Raw genomic sequence first — 23,081 nt, 5'->3', positions numbered from 1 at the left:
AGACTAAAAGTTTGCTATCTTTCACTTGTGGAAAAGCCTTAAGATCATTTTACCTTAAAAAGAAGGTGGGGTGACTTCATGACTACCACTAAGAAAATATAACCTTTTGGGAAACTATCCCTACCTTGATGATTTTATACACACAAGAGATGAACAATGAGGAATATGCTTATATGTATTGAGAAAGAGGTGGGCCTGTAGCATTGTCACAAGGGTGCACAAACACTGAGAGTGACTGCTAAAGAAATGGTCCCCATCAGTGACCCTCAGGTGAGACCAGGGGGCCTAGTGTTTCAGCACAGCCTGGCCAATTGGAATGCAGGGTTTCTAAGATTCCATGACACCCCCACCTTCTAATTCTGTTATTGCAACTGCAGGCCGTTACCTGGTACGCTGGCTGCTACCTCCCTCACTCTTGTCAGAGTCGGAGCTACAGGCAGTGCCTTCAGCTCTGAGCTCAGGCATCCTGGTCCCTGTTTTTGCAGTTAAGGACTCTAAAGTGTTGTGGCGTGTTCATCAACTTTTTCTCAACTGTAAGTTAACAATTCCAGTAATTGTCATCTCTCAGTCCTGATTAAACCTAATTGATTTCACTAGTTTTTGACCCATCATGTGTCTGGGTTTCTTCTCCCCAGTCCCTGGCTCTACCTCTTCTGCCACAAACGTCAGCATGGTGGTATCTGCCGACCCTTTGTCCAGCGAGAGGGCAGAGATGAACATCCTAGAAATCAACCAGGAACTGTGCTCCCAGCTGGCAGAGAGCAACCAGCAGTTCCGAGACCTCAAAGAGAAATTCCTTATAACTCAAGCTACTGCCTACTCCCTGGCCAACCAGCTGAAGAAATACAGTAAGTTCTATAGATTCACAATGATGAACGTGATGAATGATCACCTGTGTTCTGAGAAACTGAACGGTCTTTTCATCGAAATCAATTTCATCCTTCCCAGACTTCTAGGAAAATAGAAGTGGATGTTTTAACCTCATTTTGTTAAACATGGAAAACAGAGGCACAAAGTATTTAGCAACTTTTCCACATTGGCAGTCTGGTGTGAGGTGGGACTAGAGTTAAAATCCTACTTATTGTCTTCTGACACAGGCACAGAACCACCTGTTTTCCTCAGTAAGAGGCTAAATCATGTTTATGAGAATCCTCTCTGTACCATATAAGGTTCTACAGACAAGTAACATCTGGTCTGTTGGTGTAAATGTCTGGGACTAATGAACTTCCATTCAGTTCAAGCTTCTTTGAGGCCCAATAGGCAGAGCTCCATCCAGGGCACCCTGGGGGAAACATGGCAACTGTACAGAGTGCCCACTCTAAGGAGCTTAAAGAGGAGACTGCCCCTAACAGAAACTGTGATATCTGTGACACCCTTCAAAGCAGGGAGTGTCCCGGTGAGAGGGAAGTGCTGCTTCCTGGGACACAGGCTCTTATTCCTGAAGAGGAAGAAAGATGGCACATAAGACATTGTGGAAGTAGCAGTGTAGTGTGCAGAGCAGGGACCCTGGGCCAGTCTCCCGGGCTCCATCCAAGTTGCCTATCTTCTCTGTGCCTCAGTTTCCTCATCTGCTCATTGAGTACTATAATAATACCTACCTCTGTAAATTACGGCAATGAATTACATGACCTATTTCTTGTAAATTTCCTAGAACAGTTCTTGGAACAGAGTAAACACTATCTATTAGTTCTTCATTCTACTATTTCTAACTTAATTCAAACTTTATTAGTATTTGGGCATATTTCTCTTATAGCCTTACGGTCTTGTGCCTCATATTTTATGCAATTATATCCAGATATGATTTTTTCAATGTTTGACATATTCGCACTTGAAATTCCCAGTACAAGGGAAACTTTGGGTCCCATAGTCCTAGGGCCTTCCTGACTGTATAGAAAATCACTACTTCATGCACCAGTGCAGTGTTTTACAGGAGAGGCCGCAAGGCTTGGGAAAGTGGCCCAGGATTCAGAGTCAGACCTCAGGGGCTGTGAATTCTGACTCCGCCTTCTTCCAGGTGAATCATCTTGTCAAGTTACTTGATGTGCCCTTGTGTTTCTTTCTCCCCATCCCTGAGTTGGGGAGTATCAGATGCCAGAAAGTTGGGAGGTTGATAAATAAAGATGTGGAAATGCCTGCCTGGAGCCTGGTACTGGAGCTGCTTTCGTCCTTGGGATGGATGGTGCCGCCTGCCCTATAGGCAGTGACCCCAGCAGCATGTCCCACCTTCCACTGAGGCAGGCATGTCTGTCTTTTCTCAGAGTGTGAAGAGTACAAAGACATCATAGACTCCATGCTGAGGGATGAACTGCAGTCCATGGAGAAGCTGGCAGAGAAGCTCAGGCAAGCTGAGGAGCTCAGGTGAGCGGGCCCCGTTGGGGGCAGGCAGATGGGCAGGGGTGTGAATCTCTGAAGTGCAGCAACTCAGCTGGGAGAACTAAGAGCTGAGCTGGGCCAGGACAACGGCAGGCATTTACATGGCAGGCACGTGTCACACAAATATTTATAAAACAGAGAACAGTCATCTTAGTAAGTTATGGGTTGTAGTTGTTTCTTAAGCCTTGTTTTCTCTTCTTAAAACCACTAATTGTTGAGGTAAAATCTGCATAACACAAAATAAACCAAAAAAAGTGAACCACTCAGAAGCATTTAGGATACTCAGAATGGTGTGCGATCACCACCACCTTTACTCTTAGTCAGAATCACCTCTTGACTGACTGTGGCGTTTCATTTGTTCGATCAATATTGCCTTCTTAACACTGTCATTCTTTTCTTCTTTCATCTTTCCAATTCACCCCATCTGCACCTGGCCACATTTCTGTGCATGGCTTTGTATCTAGTCACTGCAAGATGCGCTATGTGAATTTTCACATAGAGATGCCCATGGCCAAAGTGAGGAACTGAAAGGACATCCTTGTGGAACTGATTTAGGAAGACACTAACTTTTGTTTACAGAAGAAAAAGATGAATGGAACATCTGTGAGGATCTTACAGAAGCACTCTCTCATACATCAGAAGGCTGTGTGTGTGTGTGTGTGTGTATGTGTGTGTGTATGTTTGTATATATGTGTGTGTGTGTGTGTGTGTGTGTGTATATATTCTTCTTTCTCTTGGCCACAGACATTTCCCCAAACATGTTCTGACCTTCTGCTTGGAGGTCTCCTTGAGGACATTCTCACAGAAACCTCTGTTGCGATATTAGAACTGATCACTCATCCCTTTCCATTATTAAATGTCCTCTACTATCTCACTTTAGGCAGTATAAAGCCCTGGTTCACTCTCAGGCAAAAGAGCTGACCCAGTTACGGGAGAAGTTACGGGAAGGGAGAGATGCCTCCCGCTGGCTGAACAAGCATCTGAAAACCCTCCTCACTCCTGATGACCCTGACAAGTCCCAGGGTCAGGACCTCCGAGAGCAGCTGGCTGAGGGGCACAGGCTGGCAGAGCACCTTGTTCACAAGCTGAGCCCAGGTAAGGTGGCCATGGGCCCTGATGACACACAGCTTCAGGCTTATGAAAGTCCCCAGACCTCCACACCTCCACAATGACAATTGTATGGGTAGTGTTTCTTTCCAGTAAACTTTTGTGGCCATGACATGATCAGAATTTCTTGGGTGGGAGCAGAGATGGGAAACCCATGGGGTGGAGGTTACAGAATGGCAAATGTATCCTCCTTTCTTGATGGAATGTGGTCTTTAGAGCAAGAGGCAGCATCCGTCCAGTTTTAAAGAACAGGAAGGAGGCTGTGACAGGAAGCAGCTTTTAGAGTGAAAGGAGCCCTGGACTAAGAATGAATGTTCCCAGGATCTATCTTCAGCAATGTCTTTAGCAACTGTGGGCAACTGATTAATTTATCCTTCCTGGGTTTCTGTCTCTAAATCTGTAAAAGCAAACAAATTGTCTCTTGCATTCAAATGTGGGAACACTTATGACTATATTTCACAATGAGATAAAGCCCCTTGCTGTGTGGTGTTGGAGAAGGCACTTGATGTGGTGGCATTTGGTGGTAGGAAGTGGTTTAGACTGGAGCACTCCCCATGGAGAGATGGTCCCCGGTTAACACAGTGGAAGCCACTTGGAGGGCCCATGAAGTCCCTAGTGTATGGAATACTGTGGGACAAGGTTGTTTGTCCTGTTCGAAGAGAAAGATATAGGTTCTAAATGCGAACTGTGACAGGATACAGAGCCTGTGCATGGGAATCAGATCTGTGGCAGGATTGGGGAGACAGCTGCTGAAGTTCAGAGAGAGGCTGGGCAAGCCTCCAGTGATATGAAGAGGAAAAGGTCTTTTCAATATTTGGCCACATCTTGATGGTGACCCTCCAGATCAGAAACGCATTGCCTCATGGATCAGGAAAACATGTCAGGGCATTTTTTTAGAGATAAAACATGAGAGCTTTCAGCACAGTGTGGACTTATACATATAGATGTTTATGTCCCTGTGCACATAGGGCTCACTGTGCTTGCAGTGGGTGAAATGGGAAATATTTCAATGGACACATCTGTATTTGCAGAAAATGATGAAGATGAAGATGAGGATGAAGACGACAAAGACGAGGAGGTTGAGAAAGTACAGGAATCACCTGCCCCCAGGTAACACTGAATAATCAGGAGCGGGTAATGGCTGGTAAAATATGAAAAAGGTCTCAGAAAGAATAAAAGGGAGGTGAAGGTAGTCACAGATTCCAGAGGCAGGATAAAGAAAGCTGCAGAGTGCACTGATTTCATGTGCTCACCCAACAAGGAAATAGCCCCATTAACGTGCTTGTCCATTGTCTTCCTGGTGCCTGTAAGCATGACCCTAGATGAACTCCCATCCCTAGGGACTTCCTGCACACACAGAGGAGACCTGTTCTCCCCTGTAGTGAAAGCCAGGATGAGATGTAAAGCTGCTTTCTACACCGTTGTCTTTAGGTTCTTTTTAGGAAAGATAAATAGCAGAGAGGCAACAAGCAGAGGAAACAGGAAGCACCCAGCAAAGTTGAACACAAAGTATAGGACCTAGACAAAAAAATTTACATTTCATGTCACAATATTAAAATTTTAAAAAAATCTAGAAGGCACACCATCTCTGAAGTCTACAATGGCTCAAATGCCTGTATAGCCGTGGCCACAGTATGTTAACTACAACCCAGCTTAGACACACCATGTGGCAGCTGTTTTTGGTTCTCTGTGTGTGCTGTCAAGACTGTACCATACAGACACAGCTGAGTCTTCGTCCTCCTCAGCTCCTATCTGCCCAGTGCAATGATCACTAGCTGCTGTCTTCCTCTCTGGTTCCCATGGCAGCCACGCTCTGTTGCAGACAGAAAAGGATTGCCTGTTCCCTCTTAAAAGGAACCTCTCCTTTGCATTCTGGGACCACTCTCTTAAGCCTCCTTTCAAAACCACCTAGGACTTCTTGGGGTGCAATGCCTTTTGGATTAATCTTCTGTCATCTCTATCCCACTGGGTTCATCAGGGAGGTGCAGAAGACTGAGGAAAAGGAAGTCCCTCAGGACTCACTGGAGGAATGTGCTGTCACTTCTTCAAATATTTACAACCCTTCTAACTCCAACCAGCCTCACAGGAGCACCAAAATCACATTTGAGGAACACGAAGTTGACTCTGCTCTGGTTGTAGAGAGTGAACACCCTCATGATGAAGAGGAGGAAGCTCTAAACATTCTCCCAGGTAGCCTCTCTATTTTTGTCCCTCCTAGCTCTGTCTAGGCTGAGGAAGATCAATTCTGAGGACAGACTGTATACATACATATTGGTTTGAATCACAAAGTATAGTGGAGCCGGGGGCGGTGGCTCACACCTATAATCCCAGCACTTTGGGAGGCCCAGGTGGGTGAATCACTTGAGTTCAGGAGTTCAAGACCAGCTTGGGAAATGTGAGGAAACCCATCTTTACAAAAAACATGAAAAACTAGCCAGGCATGGTGGTGCATGCCTGTCATCCCAACTACCCAGGCAGCAGAGGCGGGAGAATCACCTGAGCCCAGGAAGTAGAGGCTGCAGTGAGCCACAATTGCACTCCAGCCTGAGTGACAGAGTGAGGCTGTGTCTCAAAAAAAGAAAAAGAAAGAAACAGAGAGAGAGAGAGAGAGAGAAGAGAGAGAGAGAAAGAGAGGAAAGGAAGAAAAAGAAAGAAAGGAAAGAAAGAAAGGGAGAGAAGGAAAAGAAAAGAAAGAAAGAGAGAAACTATGATGGAATATTAAACACAGTTATTTGAGGGTCAGAGAACATTCCTCTCCTCCTGGGCCCATGGCATGGACTTTGTCTTCCTGGCCCCAATATTAGCATACTGGACCACAGGCAGGTGTGACAAAGTCATAGCCACCTGTGTACAGGAGGTATCTGTCAGGCCTCCTGGCTCGGTTCCTATGTCTCTTGTCACATGCAATAATGATTTGTGTCCCTGAACAATGTCCATGGAGTTTCTATGCCTGTCACAGGCCACTGACAGTCTTGCCTGTGTAATTGGAGATGTTTCTCTGGATTCACTGTTCTCGGCCCCAGGCTTGGTCTCCTTTAGGTCAGCTTGTCCCAGCTAAGCAGTCACCTTGAAAGCAGGACATAAACACTTCTACCTTTATCTTGCTTATAAGTTTCCCTAAACGAGGCTGGGTCCTGAGTTCTTCACCCCATGAGTGGTCAATGTTTCTGTGTAGCACCGCAGACTCTTTTTTATGCAAGGATTGTTATAATTTATCCATCAGTTCAGTCTCCTATACAAATTTCTCTAACCATTCGTTGACCATGATATATGATGAGATAAATCAGTATTGCAACAACACTTCTGGAGAGTGGTTAGGGCAATTTTTGAAAATCTTGGGGAAAAAGTTTTGTTTAATTGTTCGCACAGACTTAGGTCAGAGGATAGGTGATTATGATCTACCAGATGAGGGAGATTTTGTCCTATGGTTCTGGAAAGCAGGCACATCTACTTCTGAAAATAAGTCAGAATGATCCTGTCAAAATGTCACATTCTTACACTGAGGATATTTATGTTCTTGTGCTATGACTGGACACTTATTTGCTCTTGTGTGATTTCCTTACTGTGACCTGCTCTTCTGAATTTGTTTACAGAAAATCAAAATGATCATGAGGAGGAGGAGGGGAAAGCGCCAGTGCCCCCCAGGTAACTGTGGATTTGTGGGCTGTTCGTTCAATAGTGACATCTGGACACCACGGATCAAGGGAAAATAGGAAGTGACGAATAGAACTGTCTCATCCATTCATCCAAGGGCAAAATTACCCCTTTAACAATGTTGTCTTCTTTATTGTGGTACTTGAATAGGTTTCAACTTCTTAATACCTCTTGAGCATAGGAACCGACAATCACTTGAACCAGGTGAACTGACCAACCTCAGGGATTTCCTGATCTCACCTGTGGTCTCCCATGTGGCTAATCCAGGGTGAGATGCATATATGCTTTCTGTATATTTTGTGACAGCATGTTGGCAAGTATTTGAATGCAATCGAGAAAATTAAAAATAAAAATTTCATATTATGTCAAAATATTGAAAATAAAAGGGGACCTTAAAAACACAGGATCTGTGTGTTGGGAATGCCTCAAGAGCTGTGTTCGCTTGGATGCTGCATGTAATGTCAACGCAATTTGTGTAAAGGAAGTGAAGTCCCAGGTTAGTTCTCAGTGCTGCAAGTCATGATGCTTGATGCTAGTTTACAGGGAGAGTCTGGGTCCTCCTGCAGCCGCTCGTTTGTGGCAAGTGCACTGAGCACCTGCTGCTCATGTTTGCTCTGTCTCCAGGACAGTCACACTCCACCCCACATTTAGAAGGATAGATTTTTCTCTCTTGGAGGAGACCCCCCTTTGCTTTCTGTGACCACTCCCTTTGTGTCCTATCAAATCACCTGAGATACTATGGTGTTGAATCTGTCTTGGTCTAACCTTCTGTTGTTCTACCCTACCTGGCTCATCAGAAAGCTGCAGGATTCTGAAGAGAAGGGAGTCCTGCAGGACTTGCCAGAGAAATGTGTTTTGTCTCATTCTAGACACCATGACAAGTCCAACTCTTACCGGCATCGTGAAGTCTCTTTCTTGGCATTGAATGAACAGAAAGTTTGCTCCGCTCAGGATGTTGCCAGGGATTACTCCAATCCCAAATGGGATGAAACCCCACTTGGCTTCCTCGGTAGGCTCCCTATTCTTTGCGCCCCACAATTTGTCCATAATGATGGATGTCATACCTTCAGGAAGACTCTATGCTTATATACTGGTTAGAACCAGGCTCTAGGATTGAGTTTGAAGGAATGCATCCTATAAGTCAGAGTTTTGCTCCATTCTAGTCCAAAACCACACATTGTCTTTCATCGTTGCCCCATTGGCAGATCACTGTACCCAAGGTTGACCTGACAAATTCATACCCACCTCTGCAGCCTGGGTGCAGGACGTATCCACCAGTCCTCCTGATTTAGATTTAATCTGTCATCTCACATGAAATCTAATTTTCCCTCCCAAACAACCTGAGTTTCTCTGCCTGTCCAAGGCCACTGGCAGCCTTATCGATATTCTTGGAGCTGTCATTTCCCTCGTTCACTTCTCTCAGGCTAGACTCCCTCCCCTTTTAGTAGGCTTGTCTTAGCTAAGAAGTCTCTGAGTACCAGAACATGAACACCACTATTAAATTTGGTATGTTTCTCTGAAAGGAGGCCGGGCCCTGGAACTCTCTGCCATATGAAAGGCCAATGTTTCCATGTAGCATTAGAGATTCTTTTGATTTAATCTGTCCCTCTAAATGCAAATTCTACAAAAACACTGACAACAGCTTATCAGAAGGAAACATGCTGAATACTGCAGTAACCTGCTAGGAAGCATTAAAGTAGATCCCCAGGATCTGTTAGTAAACAGGATATGGTTAACAGTTTGCTGTGACTCAAGACAGAAGGGACTGTGATGATGACCTGTCAGATCAGGGAGATTTGCTCCATGACTCAGGAAAGCAAACCTAGTGACTTCTCACAAGGCTCACCCTGAGACCTCCTGGAAAGTTTCTCTCACAACAGCCTGTTCTCGCACTGCGTATATTTATGCCCCTATGTAGATTTGGACACAAGGTTGTGCATGTGTGAATGTGATCAAGTTCATCTGGCTGGTCTTCTCTTAATTTATTTACAGAAAGGCAAAACGATCTTGAAGAGGTGAAAGGACAAGAAACAGTTGCTCCCAGGTAATTGAGAAAAATCAGGGGCTGTCTATTCAGGGGTGATATCTGTGAAACTCATCTCCAGAGAAAACCAGAAAGTCCTGAATATACCTAATTCATCCCTTCAGCCAACCGGAAGTGATCCTTTTTAACCATGTTTTACATTTTCATTGTGAAACTTTTAATGTTTGCCATTTCTTATTAACTTCTCAAGTTCAGTACATCAAACCACTTGACCTTGTGAACAACTGATCAGTCACACAGATTTCCTTAAAGGAAGTATCTTCTTCTTATGGTGTCAACCAGCCTCAGATGCATATCTGCTTTCTGCTGGTTTTGCATTAGCACAGTGGTGAGCATTTCAAGGCAAGGAAATTAGGTAGAAAAAAATATTGTTATACCATGCACAATATTGAGAGAAAGAGGACTTGATGACATGCGATTTGGGGGATATGATTATGCCTCAAAACCTACGTTTACTTGGCCACTACACATAAAATTTAACATCATTTAAAAGAAAGGAATGAAACCACTGTTATGGGACATGATATTCAGTAAGTCACGACTCTACCATGCAGAGAGACTCAGTCTCCTTCCTCAGAAAATCATAATCTGGCTACTTTGCTGAGCACCTGATGCTTCTCTCTCTCTCATCTCTCTCTTTCCCTCTCTCTGTATTGCAACCTACCCATGGCAACCACACTGTGCCCACCAAGAAGAGGAGAATATTTAACTCTTTAATGGGTTGACCAATTTGTTTTCTGCGATCACTCCCTCATGCCTCACGTGAAATCCAGCTAGGGCTCTGAAACTCCTTGGATTAATCTTTAGTCCTTCTTACCCTACAGGCTCAGCAGGGGACCGCTGAGAGTGGACAAGCATGAAATCCCCCAGGAGTCACTGGATGGATGTTGCTTGACTCCTTCCATCCTTCCTGACCTGACTCCCTCCTACCACCCTTATTGGAGCACTTTGTACTCTTTTGAAGACAAGCAAGTCAGCTTGGCTCTTGTAGACAGTGAGTACTCCATTGTGAACATGATAAATCTCCAATTGGTGTCCCAGGTAGACTCCGTAATCCTTGCACTTCACACCCCTGGCTGGACTGAGATGTGTCATTGGTGTGGGCGTGACTCACAGACACAGGATGATTTGCATCAGCATCAAAAATCAAGTTGGAAGCACAGACAGGGGTGGGTCAGTGAGCTTTGCTCTCTTCCTCATCTCAGACCATGCCTGTGTCACCCTGCACCCACTGTCACGACATTGACAAATTCACACCAACCTATGCAGCACATGCCCAACAGGTGTCTGTCAGGCCTCTTAATCTGAATAAGATTTGTCTTGCCAGCTATCATGTTCCATACAAGTTCCTTTCCCCAACCATGTCCTATGAGATTCTATGCCTGCCCAACGCCTGTGGCATTTTTGTCTACTTTTCATTAAAGATATTACCCAGGTTTCAAAGAACCTAGCCTCATTCTCTATGTCTTTGATGTTATCCTGTTTTAGCTGAGCAGTCCATTACCTTTTGTTATGTTTCTAGAAACAAGATTGGGCCTTGTCACTCCTAGATGTCACGAATAGCCAATGTCTCTTTGTATCACCAAAGATTCATTTTCATTCAAGGGTCTGTAGATTCCCTCCTACATTCTAGTTTCAGTGTCTAAAATCCTTGTAACCATGAACAACATGAGTATTTGATGACTGAAAGCTGAATATTGCAGTTTTCCTTCTAGAAAGCAGCTGGGGTATTTGCCTTCAGCTGGTGTGAAAAATTTGCATAACTATTTGCACAAAATCAGGACAGATGATGTTGGGATAATGATCTACCAGAACAGGGAGATTGCATTCCTAGGCCCAGGGAAGAAAACCAAGGCATCTCTCTCATGACAGGACCTCAGGCCTCCTGGAATATTTCTCTCACAGTGTCCTGTGCTCCCACTGAGGAAACTGACGTTTCTATGTTAGGATTGCACAGTGGATTGTTTATGTGTATAGGAGAACCTGCTTAATCTGTCTGTCCCTTTGTGAATTTATTTACAGAAATTAAAAAGGATCAAGAGGAGATAGAAGACCAAAGCCCACCATGCCCCAGGTAACTCTGAGGAATCCTGAACAGTTAATTCAGTGTTGATATCTGGAGTCTCAGATGCAGGGAAAATCAGAGTGTGCTGAATATACCTGTTGCATCTGTTCAGCCAACCATGAAATGCCATATTCATAAGGTTGACTCTTTTCATTGTACACCTGTATTTCTAGTTCCTCCTTATTAATTCCTTTCAATTCGTCTAATCTGCATTCAGTTGACTCTGTTGAACTGATCACTCACAGACATTTTCTGCAGTCCCCTTTTCTGTCCTTTTTGCTTAAAGTGAAGTTGAATTGCACATCTGATGTCTGCCTCTTTGGCATTACCATGTTTGCAAGTATTCGATAGCAGGGAAGTGAATGAAAATAAATCATGCCATGCTACAATGTTGAGAACAAGAGCTGTTGAGGATACAGGAACTCTGTGAAGACTCAAGAGCCTGTATTCATTTGGCCACTGACGCTAATTTCAACAAAATGGATGCAAAAGTGCCGAATGCACTGTGTCCTGGCAGTTCCCCACAGGGATCACTCCATCTGCTTCCTCCCTAGCTCATTGCCTGCCCAGTGCACTGAGAGCCTGTCGTGCTCTGTCTCCTACTTGAGACAGGGAAGGATGGTTGTATCTCTCTCAGGGGAATGTACTTTGCTTCCTCTGGGCCTTCCTAAGGGCCTCCCTATAGAACCAGCTGGGTGTTGGTTCTCTCTGGTGTTTATCTTCTGTCTTCTTTACCCCAGGCTCAGCCAGGAGCTGCCAGAGGTGAAGGAGCAGGAAGTCCCAGAGGACTCTGTGAATGAAGTTTACTTGACTCCCTCGGTTCACCATGACGTGTCTGACTGTCACCAGCCTTATAGCAGCACCTTGTCCTCATTGGAGGATCAGCTTGCCTGCTCTGCTCTGGATGTAGCCTGTGAGTACTTCACCCTGGAGGTCACAAAGCTCCACTGTCCTCCCAGGCAGCCTCTGTATGTTTTGTTTCCTGCAACTTGTGCAGCTGAGACAGACCATCTCTGCAGCAGGCTCTATACACTGAGCTTGTTTTGAATCTGGCTCTTGGATCCAGTTTTAAGCACAGACATCCACTGGGTAGAACTTCCTCTTCTCCTGTTCCAAGTGCCTCCTCTGTCACCTGGCTCCTTCTCACAGGAGCAGGCTTTGGCTATCAAAACAGGCCAGAGAAGGGAGTGGTGAGGGCTTATGGCAAATTCCTGGCCACAGTAGCTCAGTTGGAGAAATCTGTGTAACAGACCTCCTTCTTTAAGATAGGGCATCTCTCTTTTCTGAAATTATCTTGCTAATTCCATGTCCTTATCTCTTCTCTGGCCATCCACATATGTTGGGAGTTTTGCCCAATTATTTGGAGGCCTGTTTCATGATTCCTGTGTCCCAAGCTAGATTCTCTTCTTCAGGGATCCCCAGCCCTGGGGCCATGGGCCATTATGGGTCCATGACCTGTTAGGAACTGGACTGCAGAGCAGGAGGTGAGCGGTGGGAGAGCATTTCAGCCTGGATTCCACCTCCTGTCAGATCAGCAGTGGCATTAGATTCTCATAGGAGCTCGAACTCTATTGTGAATTGTGCATGCCAGCAATCTAGATTGTGTTTTCCTTACGAGAATCTAATGCCTGATGATCTGTCACTGTCTCCCAGTAACTGTCACCCCCAGGAGAGACCATCTAGTTGCAGGAAAACAATCTTAGGGCTCCCACTGATTCTGCATTATGGTGAGTTGTATAATTATTTCATTATATATTCCAATATAATATTTATAGAAATGAAGTGCACAGTAAATGGAATGTGCTTGAATCATCCCAAAACCATCCCCCCAACCTGGTGCCTGAAAAATGGTCTTCCATGAAACCAATCCCTGGTGCCAAAAAGGTTTGGGACTGCGGCTCTACTTCCTCTGAGGTGTCTTCCCTCCACTGACGCAGTCCAGCGACCCTTCCTTTATGTGTGGCCGGGCTTGCATCCTCTGCAGAGCTCCAGTGGTTTTCTCCAAGTGTGGGTTTGTAGTGTCAATCAAGTTTTGGTCTCAGTGCTCTATTCTCATGAAAACCATCGACAACTAGTGTCCCTCATGAGGCTCTGGCCTAACCGATGAGCAAAGCAGAGTGGTTCCTGTCCCCATGAGGTCCAGAAAACCCTTCCTCTGAGCAATCGCCCCTTGAGATAGCAGCTTCACAGGATGTGTAAAAAGAAAATCCAATTTTCATTTCTTCTTACTCATTCTCTTTTTTTTTTTACTTCAATTCTGGGAATTTCATGTGGATTGTTGGGGGTTTTACCCATTACATTATCTTCTAGTAAGAGCAAGGAACTCTGTGATGTCCCCCAGTATATTGGATTATGTTGTAACGAGATTAGCAAAAATGCCAGGTGTGTTGATTCACGCCTGTAATTCCAGCACTTTGGGAGGCTAAGGAGGGGGATCGCATGAGCTCAGGAGTTTGAGACCAGTGTGGGTAACATGGTGAAACCATATCTGTAAAAAAAAAATTAGCAGAGTATGGGGGTACACACCTGTAGTCCCAGCTTTTTGGGAGGCTGAGGTGGAAGGATCACCTGAGCCTGGTTAGTTGAGGCTGCAGTGAGCCACGATTGCACCACTGCACTCCAGCCTGAGCAACAAAGTGAGACCCTGTGTCACACACACACAAAGAAAGAGACTAGCAACAAAAATGTTGGCCTCTATTCTATTTTGGTCAGTAAGTGCCTTTCATACTGGGACCAGCCCCTTTCCCATTTTGCATTTCTCCCTGAGTTTCAAAAAAGCAAATGCTTTTCTAGCATCACAGGGATTCATGAAACAATTAAAATACACACTGACCTTGCACCTGCTGTATGCCCTGCCCCTTTGCAAGCAAGCTCTGTCCTGCTATAAACCATTCAGGGATCAAGGGACACGCCCAAGTGGGCAGTGGCATCTCCATGTTGGAGCTGAGAACAATGAGGCATTTTTAAGAAAACTTAGAAAACCTTGGAGAGAATGAAGATGTGGAGAGGGGAGGAGAGAGAGGAGCCCCACAGCAACGTGGATCCGGTCTGCAGGCCCCGTCCCCATCCTGAGCCCGACCTGGACTGGCGTGAGGTCATTGGAAGTCTTTTCTTAGTCCACTCAGAATGTGTATTCCTCTCCCTGTGGAAATGGAAACAATTTGTTTAAGGGGTGCCACCCGAACCCCACTGGAGGAGTGGGTAATGTGAGGATCGTGTCCTGTGTTGCCTTCCTAAGGAACCGCACTTGCTGATCTGTAGCACTTGTGGCCCCTGAATTTGCAGGAAGGGACTGGTCCCTCTCCTACATTGCCTATGTCTGCTGACACCCACTATATGGCAAGAGGATGGATATGTGTGGGTAGGGGGTCAAACCATTATAGTCAATGGGAAATTCAAAATGTCCCCGAACCCAGAAAAGTTTGCCTGACTTAGTGTTTGGTCTGTAGCATCCCAGCCCCCTTTTTCGTGGTTCTTTCTCAAAGCCTCGCAGCTCTAACCCTTGACCCGTTCTTACACCCCTGTGTGTGGAGAAAAATAACCATTCCTCTCCTGTGCTCTGAGGCCTCTCTAGAACTTTCCCTCTGGGCACAGGAAAGAGATGAATAGTAACAGAATAATCGGGATGGTCTTGTTAGACAATCCAAAGCCCTCTGGGCTGAAGCAGAGGTTTTTCACCTCAGGGACACCCCAGCCTGGGCCCCTACCATGTCAGCGTCCCCAGGCACAGGCAGGAGAGGTGACGTCACCTGCATTTACATGATGTCTGTCTGTGTGCCGTGGGTCACTGGGTGGCTTTACTGAGAGCAGGGACATCAGGGATGGGTGTTCTGGGATGACTTAACAAAGGGAAAACTGAGATTGTTCCTACTGAAGCCCCTTCTCCTTTCAGCCCCCACCGAGGCGGCCTGTCCCCAAGGGACTTGGAGTGGAGACTTGAGCCACCACCGGTCAGAGGTGCAAGTTTCACAGGCACAGCTGGAACCAAGCACCCTGGTGCCCATTTGTCTGCGACTACAGCTGGATCAAGGGTTCCACTGTGGGAACGGCTTGCCCCAGCGGGGCCTTTCCTCCACCACCTGCAGCCTCTCAGCCAATGCTGATTCTGGGAACCAATGGCCCTTCCAAGGTAGGGAAGGAAACGGCGTCATGAAACTCTAATCCAGGTGTTGGTGGTCACGACGGTGCTGTGGGTGGAGGAGAGAATGGGGCCTCCCATGTTTCCTCAGGGTCAAGTTGAAATCCATGGTGCTCCAACCCAGTGAGGTGAGCAAAGGCCTGGAGCTTAGGACCAAATCTGCTCTCAGGACCTGGGTTTGCCACTTTCTGCTTGTTGACTTTGGCCCAGGCTTTTGTCTTTTTGCTATTTATATCTCTGTTCCCTCATCTAAGATACCTGAAGAATAATATCTACCTGCAATGATAATCTCCAAAGGGCCTGATTCCATAAGAATTGCCCAATAAACCTATGAGTAGGTGTTATCTAATCCTTTTGTCTTTCTGCTAAATTTACACTTAGCAAGTGACTTCACGGACGATGTCTCCTCTGAGGCAGAGCAGTTATGAAGATCTCTGCTTTCTAGGGCCCCTCTTCCTTTCCTTTCTCACACAGACTCCTCTGCCAGTTTTCTTCCTCTCCTTCCCCATCCCTCATGAAGCCAATTTTCCCCTGTCAGGCACTTTCAATAACAACCTATGAGGCACATTGAGTAACAGTGTAAATCCTGGGCCCACACTCAGTCTCCTGACATGTCCAGCTTCTTCTGCTGTTTTTTCTGCTTTTTCTGAAATAAAAGGGCAACTTTCACATGGAAAGTGTTCACATCAGTCTCTTTTCTGAAATTCCATTTAGTTCACATTCTCCACTCATGTCCGTGGCCATGTCCTCAGTTTCCGTCTCACAGGGATCCATTTCTGCTCAGATTACCTTAAAATCCTGGGTCGTGTTCATTCTCACTCTCCATCCCACTCAATATCTCCTCCTGGAGCCCCTGGGGCTGCCTGGTGCTCATCTGTCAGGCGATGCCCTCAGCTGAGGAATGAGGGAACCCCTGTCCTCAGGGGGAGGGAGGGTTGCGTGAGATAATGAGCACCATCTGGGCCAGTGGAGAGGACACATGGAAGGTGCTCCGGGAGTGTCAGGGGATGCGCAGTCCCTGACACGTGCCATGATAACTTATTTAGACTGATTTCTTAGCACTGAACTCTCTTTTGCTTCTCTGTGGATTCTCACACCCCCAGCCAAGACTCACCCCACTGGCTCAGACACACTCCCTCTTGCTCACTTTCCCTGGAGTCCGGAGCCTGAACCAGGCTCCAGGTAAGAGGACAGAGTGAACGCCTTTCGTTTCATTAACACTTTCCTTCACCTGGTGATTTCTCCCTGCTGTCTACCAGGTCATTTGTTTCTCCCACACCTATTCTTTCTCATTCTTCTCATGTCTCCAATTATTTTTCCAATTTCGATGGACCAGAATAGTGACTCTACTCTTACATTCAATCCCTCCCAATCCCTATATTTTTTTCTTTAAATTAATGTGTACAGATACATGCATTTGTATCATTTGTCCTATTATGTGTGACTATGTATATCTGGTGTGTATGCTATATAGGGTGTATATATATATGCAGTAGATCATATAATGATGCAACTTTTGTAAATTCTCTAGGTTTAGTCTTCCTGGTTCTTTTCTCTCATCTCTCTCATCAGTTGCTGTCACCTATGTCTGGTCTCACCTCTGTGCCACATGGGCTGCCACCCTGCCAGGCCCTTCCATTCCCATCTCCTGTTTGAACCCAGTTCTGATTTAACTTTGATTTTTGTAATCTCTTCTCTCCCCAAAGCATAGCCTACATACAGTGTTATTTCCTTGCCTTTGCCTTATCTACCTGGAAGCTATTTGTGTTTCTGAATCCTATGTTTCTGGAATATTTTTGTGACTTGGCAGTGCCTTTGGCTCCTGGCAATCTTGTCGTTACTGAGTAATGTAGGAAAGATCAACAAAAAAGAAAGTATTAAAGTGACTCTATCGGCTTCCCCTCGCCCTTTGGACTTTCTTGTCCAAGGCCTCTTTCCTGATTTGATGTCCTCTGGGTGGAAGAGAAAGTTACGGTAAGATCATGGATGGCAGCGGATCCCATTGGCTGTGGTTTTCTTTTCAGAGCTAGTTTTAGAGCCCTCTCTGGGGATGAAGAACCCTCCCCAGCTGGAAGATGATGCACTTGAAGGCTCAGCAAGCAACACACAAGGGCGTCAAGTCACTGGCCGAATTCGTGCCTCCCTTGTCCTGATACTGAAGACCATCAGAAGAAGACTCCCGTTCAGCAAGTGGAGACTGGCATTCAGATTCGCTGGCCCGCATGCTGGGAGTGCAGAGGTAATCACATCTATGGCTGGTAGCTGCACTCACTTCTTATTTCTCTGTCTATGGTGACAGCTCATTCTCTCACTGCTTTTCCTCTCCCATTTGTTCTCTCCAACAGCTGCTCTAACCTCTGTCTGGTCTTAGCTCTGTGTCCCATGGGCTCCCACCCTGACTGGCCCTTTCTGTACCCATCTCCTCCTTACTCTCTGAACTCTGCTCTATTCCTTTTTCTACTGTCTTGAGAGTCCCTCTCATGGCCACAGGAGAGCCAGGCCTCCTTGTCCCCATCCAAGTACGTAGTTTAAGCTGCTGAACACAGGGTTGTTTGCCCGGAATCACACACTCCTTTGGGAAATTTACCTTTCCTTGCTGCATCCCCAACTCCATTGCCTCTTTCTGCAGAAATCATTGCTTTAATACATCATTTACACGAAGATTTTCCTCTTGAGTCTTCTTTTGAGCAACACAACTAATTCAACTCTTAATCATCACTTGTTCCTCTGAATGAGAAGTGTTAAAACTAAGCACTAAGAGCCCCCCTAGGAAACTAAACTAGAACCAGGGTCCCAGGTGGGAGTTCCCTACTGGCCTGGAGTCAGGTTTGTCTTTAGCCCCAGATGTGCAGCTTAGTGCCAACGTGGATGGAGTTGCCAGGGTCTCAGTGTTCTCACTTCATGGACTCACTTGAGCTGATGTTAACTGGGGAACATTTATGACATTCTAAAGGGACATCACTCCAAAAGTACATGCAGAGGGCAGGACTTGAAAACTGCATACATCATGAGGTACGTCATTCTAACCTCTCTCCTTTTTATTCTCATTTCCACTTTTCAAGTCCAGTTAAGGGTCTAAAATGCAAGTCAGATGAATCTTGAGGCCATTGTATATGAGAGAGCATTTTATGAATTAACTTTGAGAAAAGTGACTCCAGGACCAGCTTTATGCATACACTAGATGACAAGAATCTGTCTACAGGACAGTCTTTGCTTCGGTGCAGCCCAATTGATAAGACAGAGATTTAACTGAAATTGTCAGAGAGAAGGCTAAAATCCATGGAACCACTGGGAACAAAGCCAATCATGAGATAAACGGGGAAAGGAAAGAAAATGATGGGAAATTGGGCTGGTCCATTTAGTATCTCTAAATCCTGCTGCCATGTCATAAGCACCTGGTGAGATTTCAATTAAGATGAATGCCTTCAACTTACACTTAGAGATTCTCACTTACATGGCCTGGGGTGTGGTCTGAGCATCTGTAGTTTCAAAATGCTCCCATGTGATTCTAATATGTGGCTAAAGATCAGAAGGACCCCTGGTCTACTATGACCTCAGGTTACCAACATGGAAGTGCCACATATGTGTGGCTACTCCACAGAAAAGGCTGAGCCTCTTATCAGACTTTGATGGGATCTGTATTCCCCTCTCAATAGTACTCTTCGTATAGCATAGAAAAAAATCAAGAAGAAAAACAAGAAAATTAATAGATTAGACTTTTAGCCTCTGCTTGAAGCACACTTGCTGAATTTTGAATACAAGATAAGTTAGAAATAGTCATGATATTAACACCTAATGTATGGAAATAATACCTGCCATATTACATGTAGTGGAATTTAGTATTTTCTTCTGCATTTTAAAATAAAACTTCCAGTTTACATTTCCCCACACCCATTTTATAGCCCACCAATGGTCTCACCACTGCAATGTGAAAATTTTACTTTTGGTCAATTATTGTCCTTCTGCAAAATCCCCAAAGAGAACTCATTGGTCCCCCTGTCCTGAAGAGCATACAATAACAAATTAAGACTGAAATGCTGCAAGAGATTGTATATGAATACTTCTTCATGCCTCACTTCACACTGGCATAAAATATTAAAAAGAAACCTTTCTCATAATGTACTTGGGGAAAACAATAAGCGGGACGGGAGACTGTAGTAAAACACAAACTAATCCTTTTCACTTTGTACTTCAGAGTTTTCTTGGTCTAGATATTGAGAATATTTCTAGAAATGCCTTAAGGTGGAACCAGATGTGGAATCAACGTCAGGGCATTAGGGAAAATAAGTTGGGCCATGGTTACAGTCCCTGTTCTCACTTTGCTAACTCCATTTTGAGTCTCTTTTTTTAAACTCCCTTTCTTTCCTGATGACCTTTGGACAAAAACTTATAATTATATATATTTTTTATTTTTTTAACCAACCAAAGAAACAGCAGCACCATCATATTTATCTGTAAAACCTTATTCCTGTCCTAGCCAAGGTGACCCAACCACCACTCATGACTGTTGAGACCTCCAGATTGGAGCCTTTCCTCTCGCTTTCTCCGATCTTTATTGAAAGGCCTTAGTGGGTGGATTCTAATTCCTGGGTTGTCAATAGCAAGTCATGTGGCCTTAGTTCCATCTTACCTCTGAGGCATCACTACTCCTCTGTTGTAAAATGTGGACCTGGACGTGGATGTTGTCTGAGGTTTCTGCTGCTTCTCATATCCAGGGTTCTTCCCATGGCCCTCCCGCTTCTCCCTAGAAGACTAGGACATGGAGTTGTAAGGGGGTGGGTTTCTCTGCAGAGGCTCCTGTCCTTCTGCTCCCCTCTGTTTCTTGGCATGCATGATTGATGCTGAGTACATGCTCACTGGGAGGAAAAGCCATCACTCTGCTCCAGACAGAGGGGATCAGGAGGAAAGGGGATGATGTTGCCCACTGCTGGTTGGGCATAGGTGGGGTCCTTATATCCTGAACCCCAGGCTGACTGGAAGTTCAGGAGTGTTTTCTTCTCACTTGTGGATGGTGCTTCCCCCTTCCGACGGCCCAGGACTTACCCTTCAGCTCATCCTCCCAGCAGGAGAGCCCAGTGAGATATCACTGCTTAGCAATCCCTCCAGACTCAGCCATCAGGTGGACCTGACAAAAATGCTCATTTGATTTTTTTTCTCTCTCTCCCCTACAGATACCAAATACTGCTGGAAGGACGCAAAGGATGATAGGATGAAAGAATGTCACAAAAAGCAGCTTTTCCACTTGATAAAAACAACTAAAACAGCAAAGCAAGTTTAAGTCCAAACACAATATTGCAGGGGTCCTTCACTGAGGATTGAATTTCAGACACAGAATGCTCTTGATGACTTCAAGCCACTATGCTCCTTTGATTTGAGAAGCCACATTCCATCCCCCTCCAATTGTGATCAATACCTAGGGAGACCAATGCCCAGATGGACAAATAGCATTGACCGGCGTTAGCCCTGTTTCTCAATTCCCATCGTGTAGAGAACAGGAGTCCGCAGCTGCTGGCAGGAGACAGCGTGTCAGCCGGGACTCTGCCAGGGCAGAGTATGAGCAATGCCGTGTTCTTGCTGAAAACGCTTAGCCTGAGTTTCATAGGAGGTAACCCTCAGATAACTGCAGAATGTAGAACATTGAACAGGACAACTGACATGTCTCCTTCAAACAGTCCATGTCACCACCAAGAAAACAACAAAAAGGAGAAGAGACATTTTGAGTTCAAAAAGAGTAAAAAGCCTATGCAGCTTATGCTTTTTTAGTCATTTTGAACCCAAAACATCTCCTTATCTTTTTGTTGTTGTCATCGATGGTGGTGACATGGACTTGTTTGTGGAGGACGGGTCAGCTCTCTGGCTCAATGGTCTACATTCTGAAGTTATCTGAAAATGTCGTCATGATTAAATTCAGCCTAAACATTTTGCCAGGAACTCTGCAGAGTCCATGCTGTGAGCTTCCTACCTCAGCCCATCTGCAGGCAGAGAAGGCCCAGTGTGTCCATCCCCATTGCTGTGATACTAGGATGGTCACTTGGTCAAGGAGGGGTCTAGGAGCTCTGTCCCTTGTAAAGACACCTTATTTATAATTAAATTGGAAAGTGGTTTGAAATAGTATAAATATCCTGTATTCTAACGATCTTCTTCTGAGTATTTTATCATCAATTAATCACCCCTGCCTGTGTCAGTTATTATATTTATGTTTTTACATTGGAAATTGTCTTCTCAAAATTTTACTATGTACTTGTTTTTGCTGGCATTCTGTCGTAAAAAGGAACATTCCCTGCCCAAAGTTTAACTTTCATCCAAAATTAATTTTAGTCCATTAAAGTTAAAATGTTTAAGTTTTAAATCACTTTAATTAAATTTTTTTGCCTATCACCCTGGACTAGTGAATTTTTCACATACAATGTTTTAAGCTTTTATTTTATTATTGGTTTTCATGGATAAGAATATAGATTAATAAAAACATTCTTATTTACTTGTTTATATTCTAAAGTATTCCATATTTTAGTCTTATTTACCATATGTAGTAGATTGTATTTACTGTATTTCTTTGTCAATGTTATTTGTTTTGTTTGTGTGTTTGTGTGTGTGTGCATGTGTGTGTGTGCCTTTTGTTTGTTATTTAGGAAGGGTTGTGTAGATCCTGTTTAACACTGCACTAAAAAGGTTTTGACATCAGTAGTCCCCTTTTAACCTGACACATTTCTAATATTTGGTTTATAAATTTTAAATTATATCTGTCAACTTCAAATTTTTACCACTATAACAATCAAAGAAATTATTTTCATCTTCTCTGACCTCTTTACCTGCCATTTCTGATAGTGTTATTTCAACCCAAACATATACCAGGGACAGCCTATGTCTCCCACCTTGTCCCCACCTTGGTTTTTGGTTTAGATCTACAATTAAATACATTGATGCTCATGAGCTATTCAAAAGTGCATGTCCTAGGCATCACTTACTGAGTATCATTCATCCTTAACAATGTCTCCATGAGAGAATCAGGTCTCACTGACTTTTGCATCCTTAATAAACTTTTCCCACTGCCTTGGTACATGGACACCTCACTTGATATAAGGTACTTACCAAAAATGATTTTTTCTTGAGATTTTAGGAAACATTGTCTTGCTTTCAGTGACATGCATGGTGTGTGTTCTCATTCTGGGATTCTATTTTGTTCTATCAGGACCTCTAATTTCTGCCAGTTACTCCATTCATTCTCTTCACCAGAAATCTCCAGAGGACACTTCATTTGTCATAGTGTCTCTACCACTCCTGCTGAACAAGCTTGGGTATGCATAGAAACTGAGGCCAAGTTGTGTCACTGGGCACATTTGGGCATCAACATCAAATGTCTGGCATCAAATCCCAGAATCTCAAACAGGCAAAAAGGAAGGAAAATATGAAACATAATGAAGAATGTAATAATTCAGTTGAAAATGACACACGTTAAAAATAGAAGGCAAGGACATTAGAGCAGTTATAATTTTATTTAAGTGAAGATGTTGGAGATATTTTTAAATATCAAACTCCATAAGTGCAAACTGTAGTTTACAGTCTGAAATTTTTAAAATGCACTGAATTGAACATTGCAGAAGAAAATATTAATGAACTAGAAGAAATAGCAGTAGAAACTAACACAAATGAAACACACAGAGAAAAATGAATTTAAAAAATAAAAAGCCCATCAGTGGGAA

The 23,081-nt window shown here is 44.4% G+C and overlaps 1 protein-coding gene across 2 annotated transcripts; it reads left to right on the top strand.

Annotated features, from left to right (window-relative positions):
- The first annotated feature begins 391 nt into the window (after positions 1-391).
- Positions 392-21,766, top strand: LOC101133271 (neuroblastoma breakpoint family member 4). 2 transcript variants are annotated; one of them, XM_031016470.3, is made up of 15 exons: positions 392-533; positions 636-848; positions 2,259-2,358; positions 3,254-3,468; positions 4,512-4,590; positions 5,459-5,670; positions 7,074-7,125; positions 8,004-8,143; positions 9,127-9,178; positions 10,003-10,172; positions 11,201-11,252; positions 11,984-12,156; positions 15,136-15,372; positions 17,406-17,620; positions 20,553-21,766. In XM_031016470.3, the coding sequence occupies exons 2-15, from the start codon at positions 671-673 to the stop codon at positions 20,592-20,594; spliced, it is 1,917 nt and encodes a 638-aa protein (XP_030872330.3). In that variant the 5' UTR covers positions 392-533; positions 636-670; the 3' UTR covers positions 20,595-21,766. The 2 variants fall into 2 exon arrangements, with proteins under 2 accessions (XP_030872330.3, XP_055209293.2); XM_055353318.2 differs by lacking the exon at positions 392-533 and adding an exon at positions 7,316-7,402 and having other exon boundaries at positions 617-848.
- Positions 21,767-23,081: the final 1,315 nt, after the last annotated feature.

Source organism: Gorilla gorilla, chromosome 1 (assembly GCF_029281585.2).
Source record: "Gorilla gorilla gorilla isolate KB3781 chromosome 1, NHGRI_mGorGor1-v2.1_pri, whole genome shotgun sequence".
In the NCBI taxonomy this organism is placed as follows: domain Eukaryota; kingdom Metazoa; phylum Chordata; class Mammalia; order Primates; family Hominidae; genus Gorilla; species Gorilla gorilla.
Note: the sequence above shows the minus strand (reverse complement) of the source record. Positions and strands in the feature narration are given on the sequence as shown.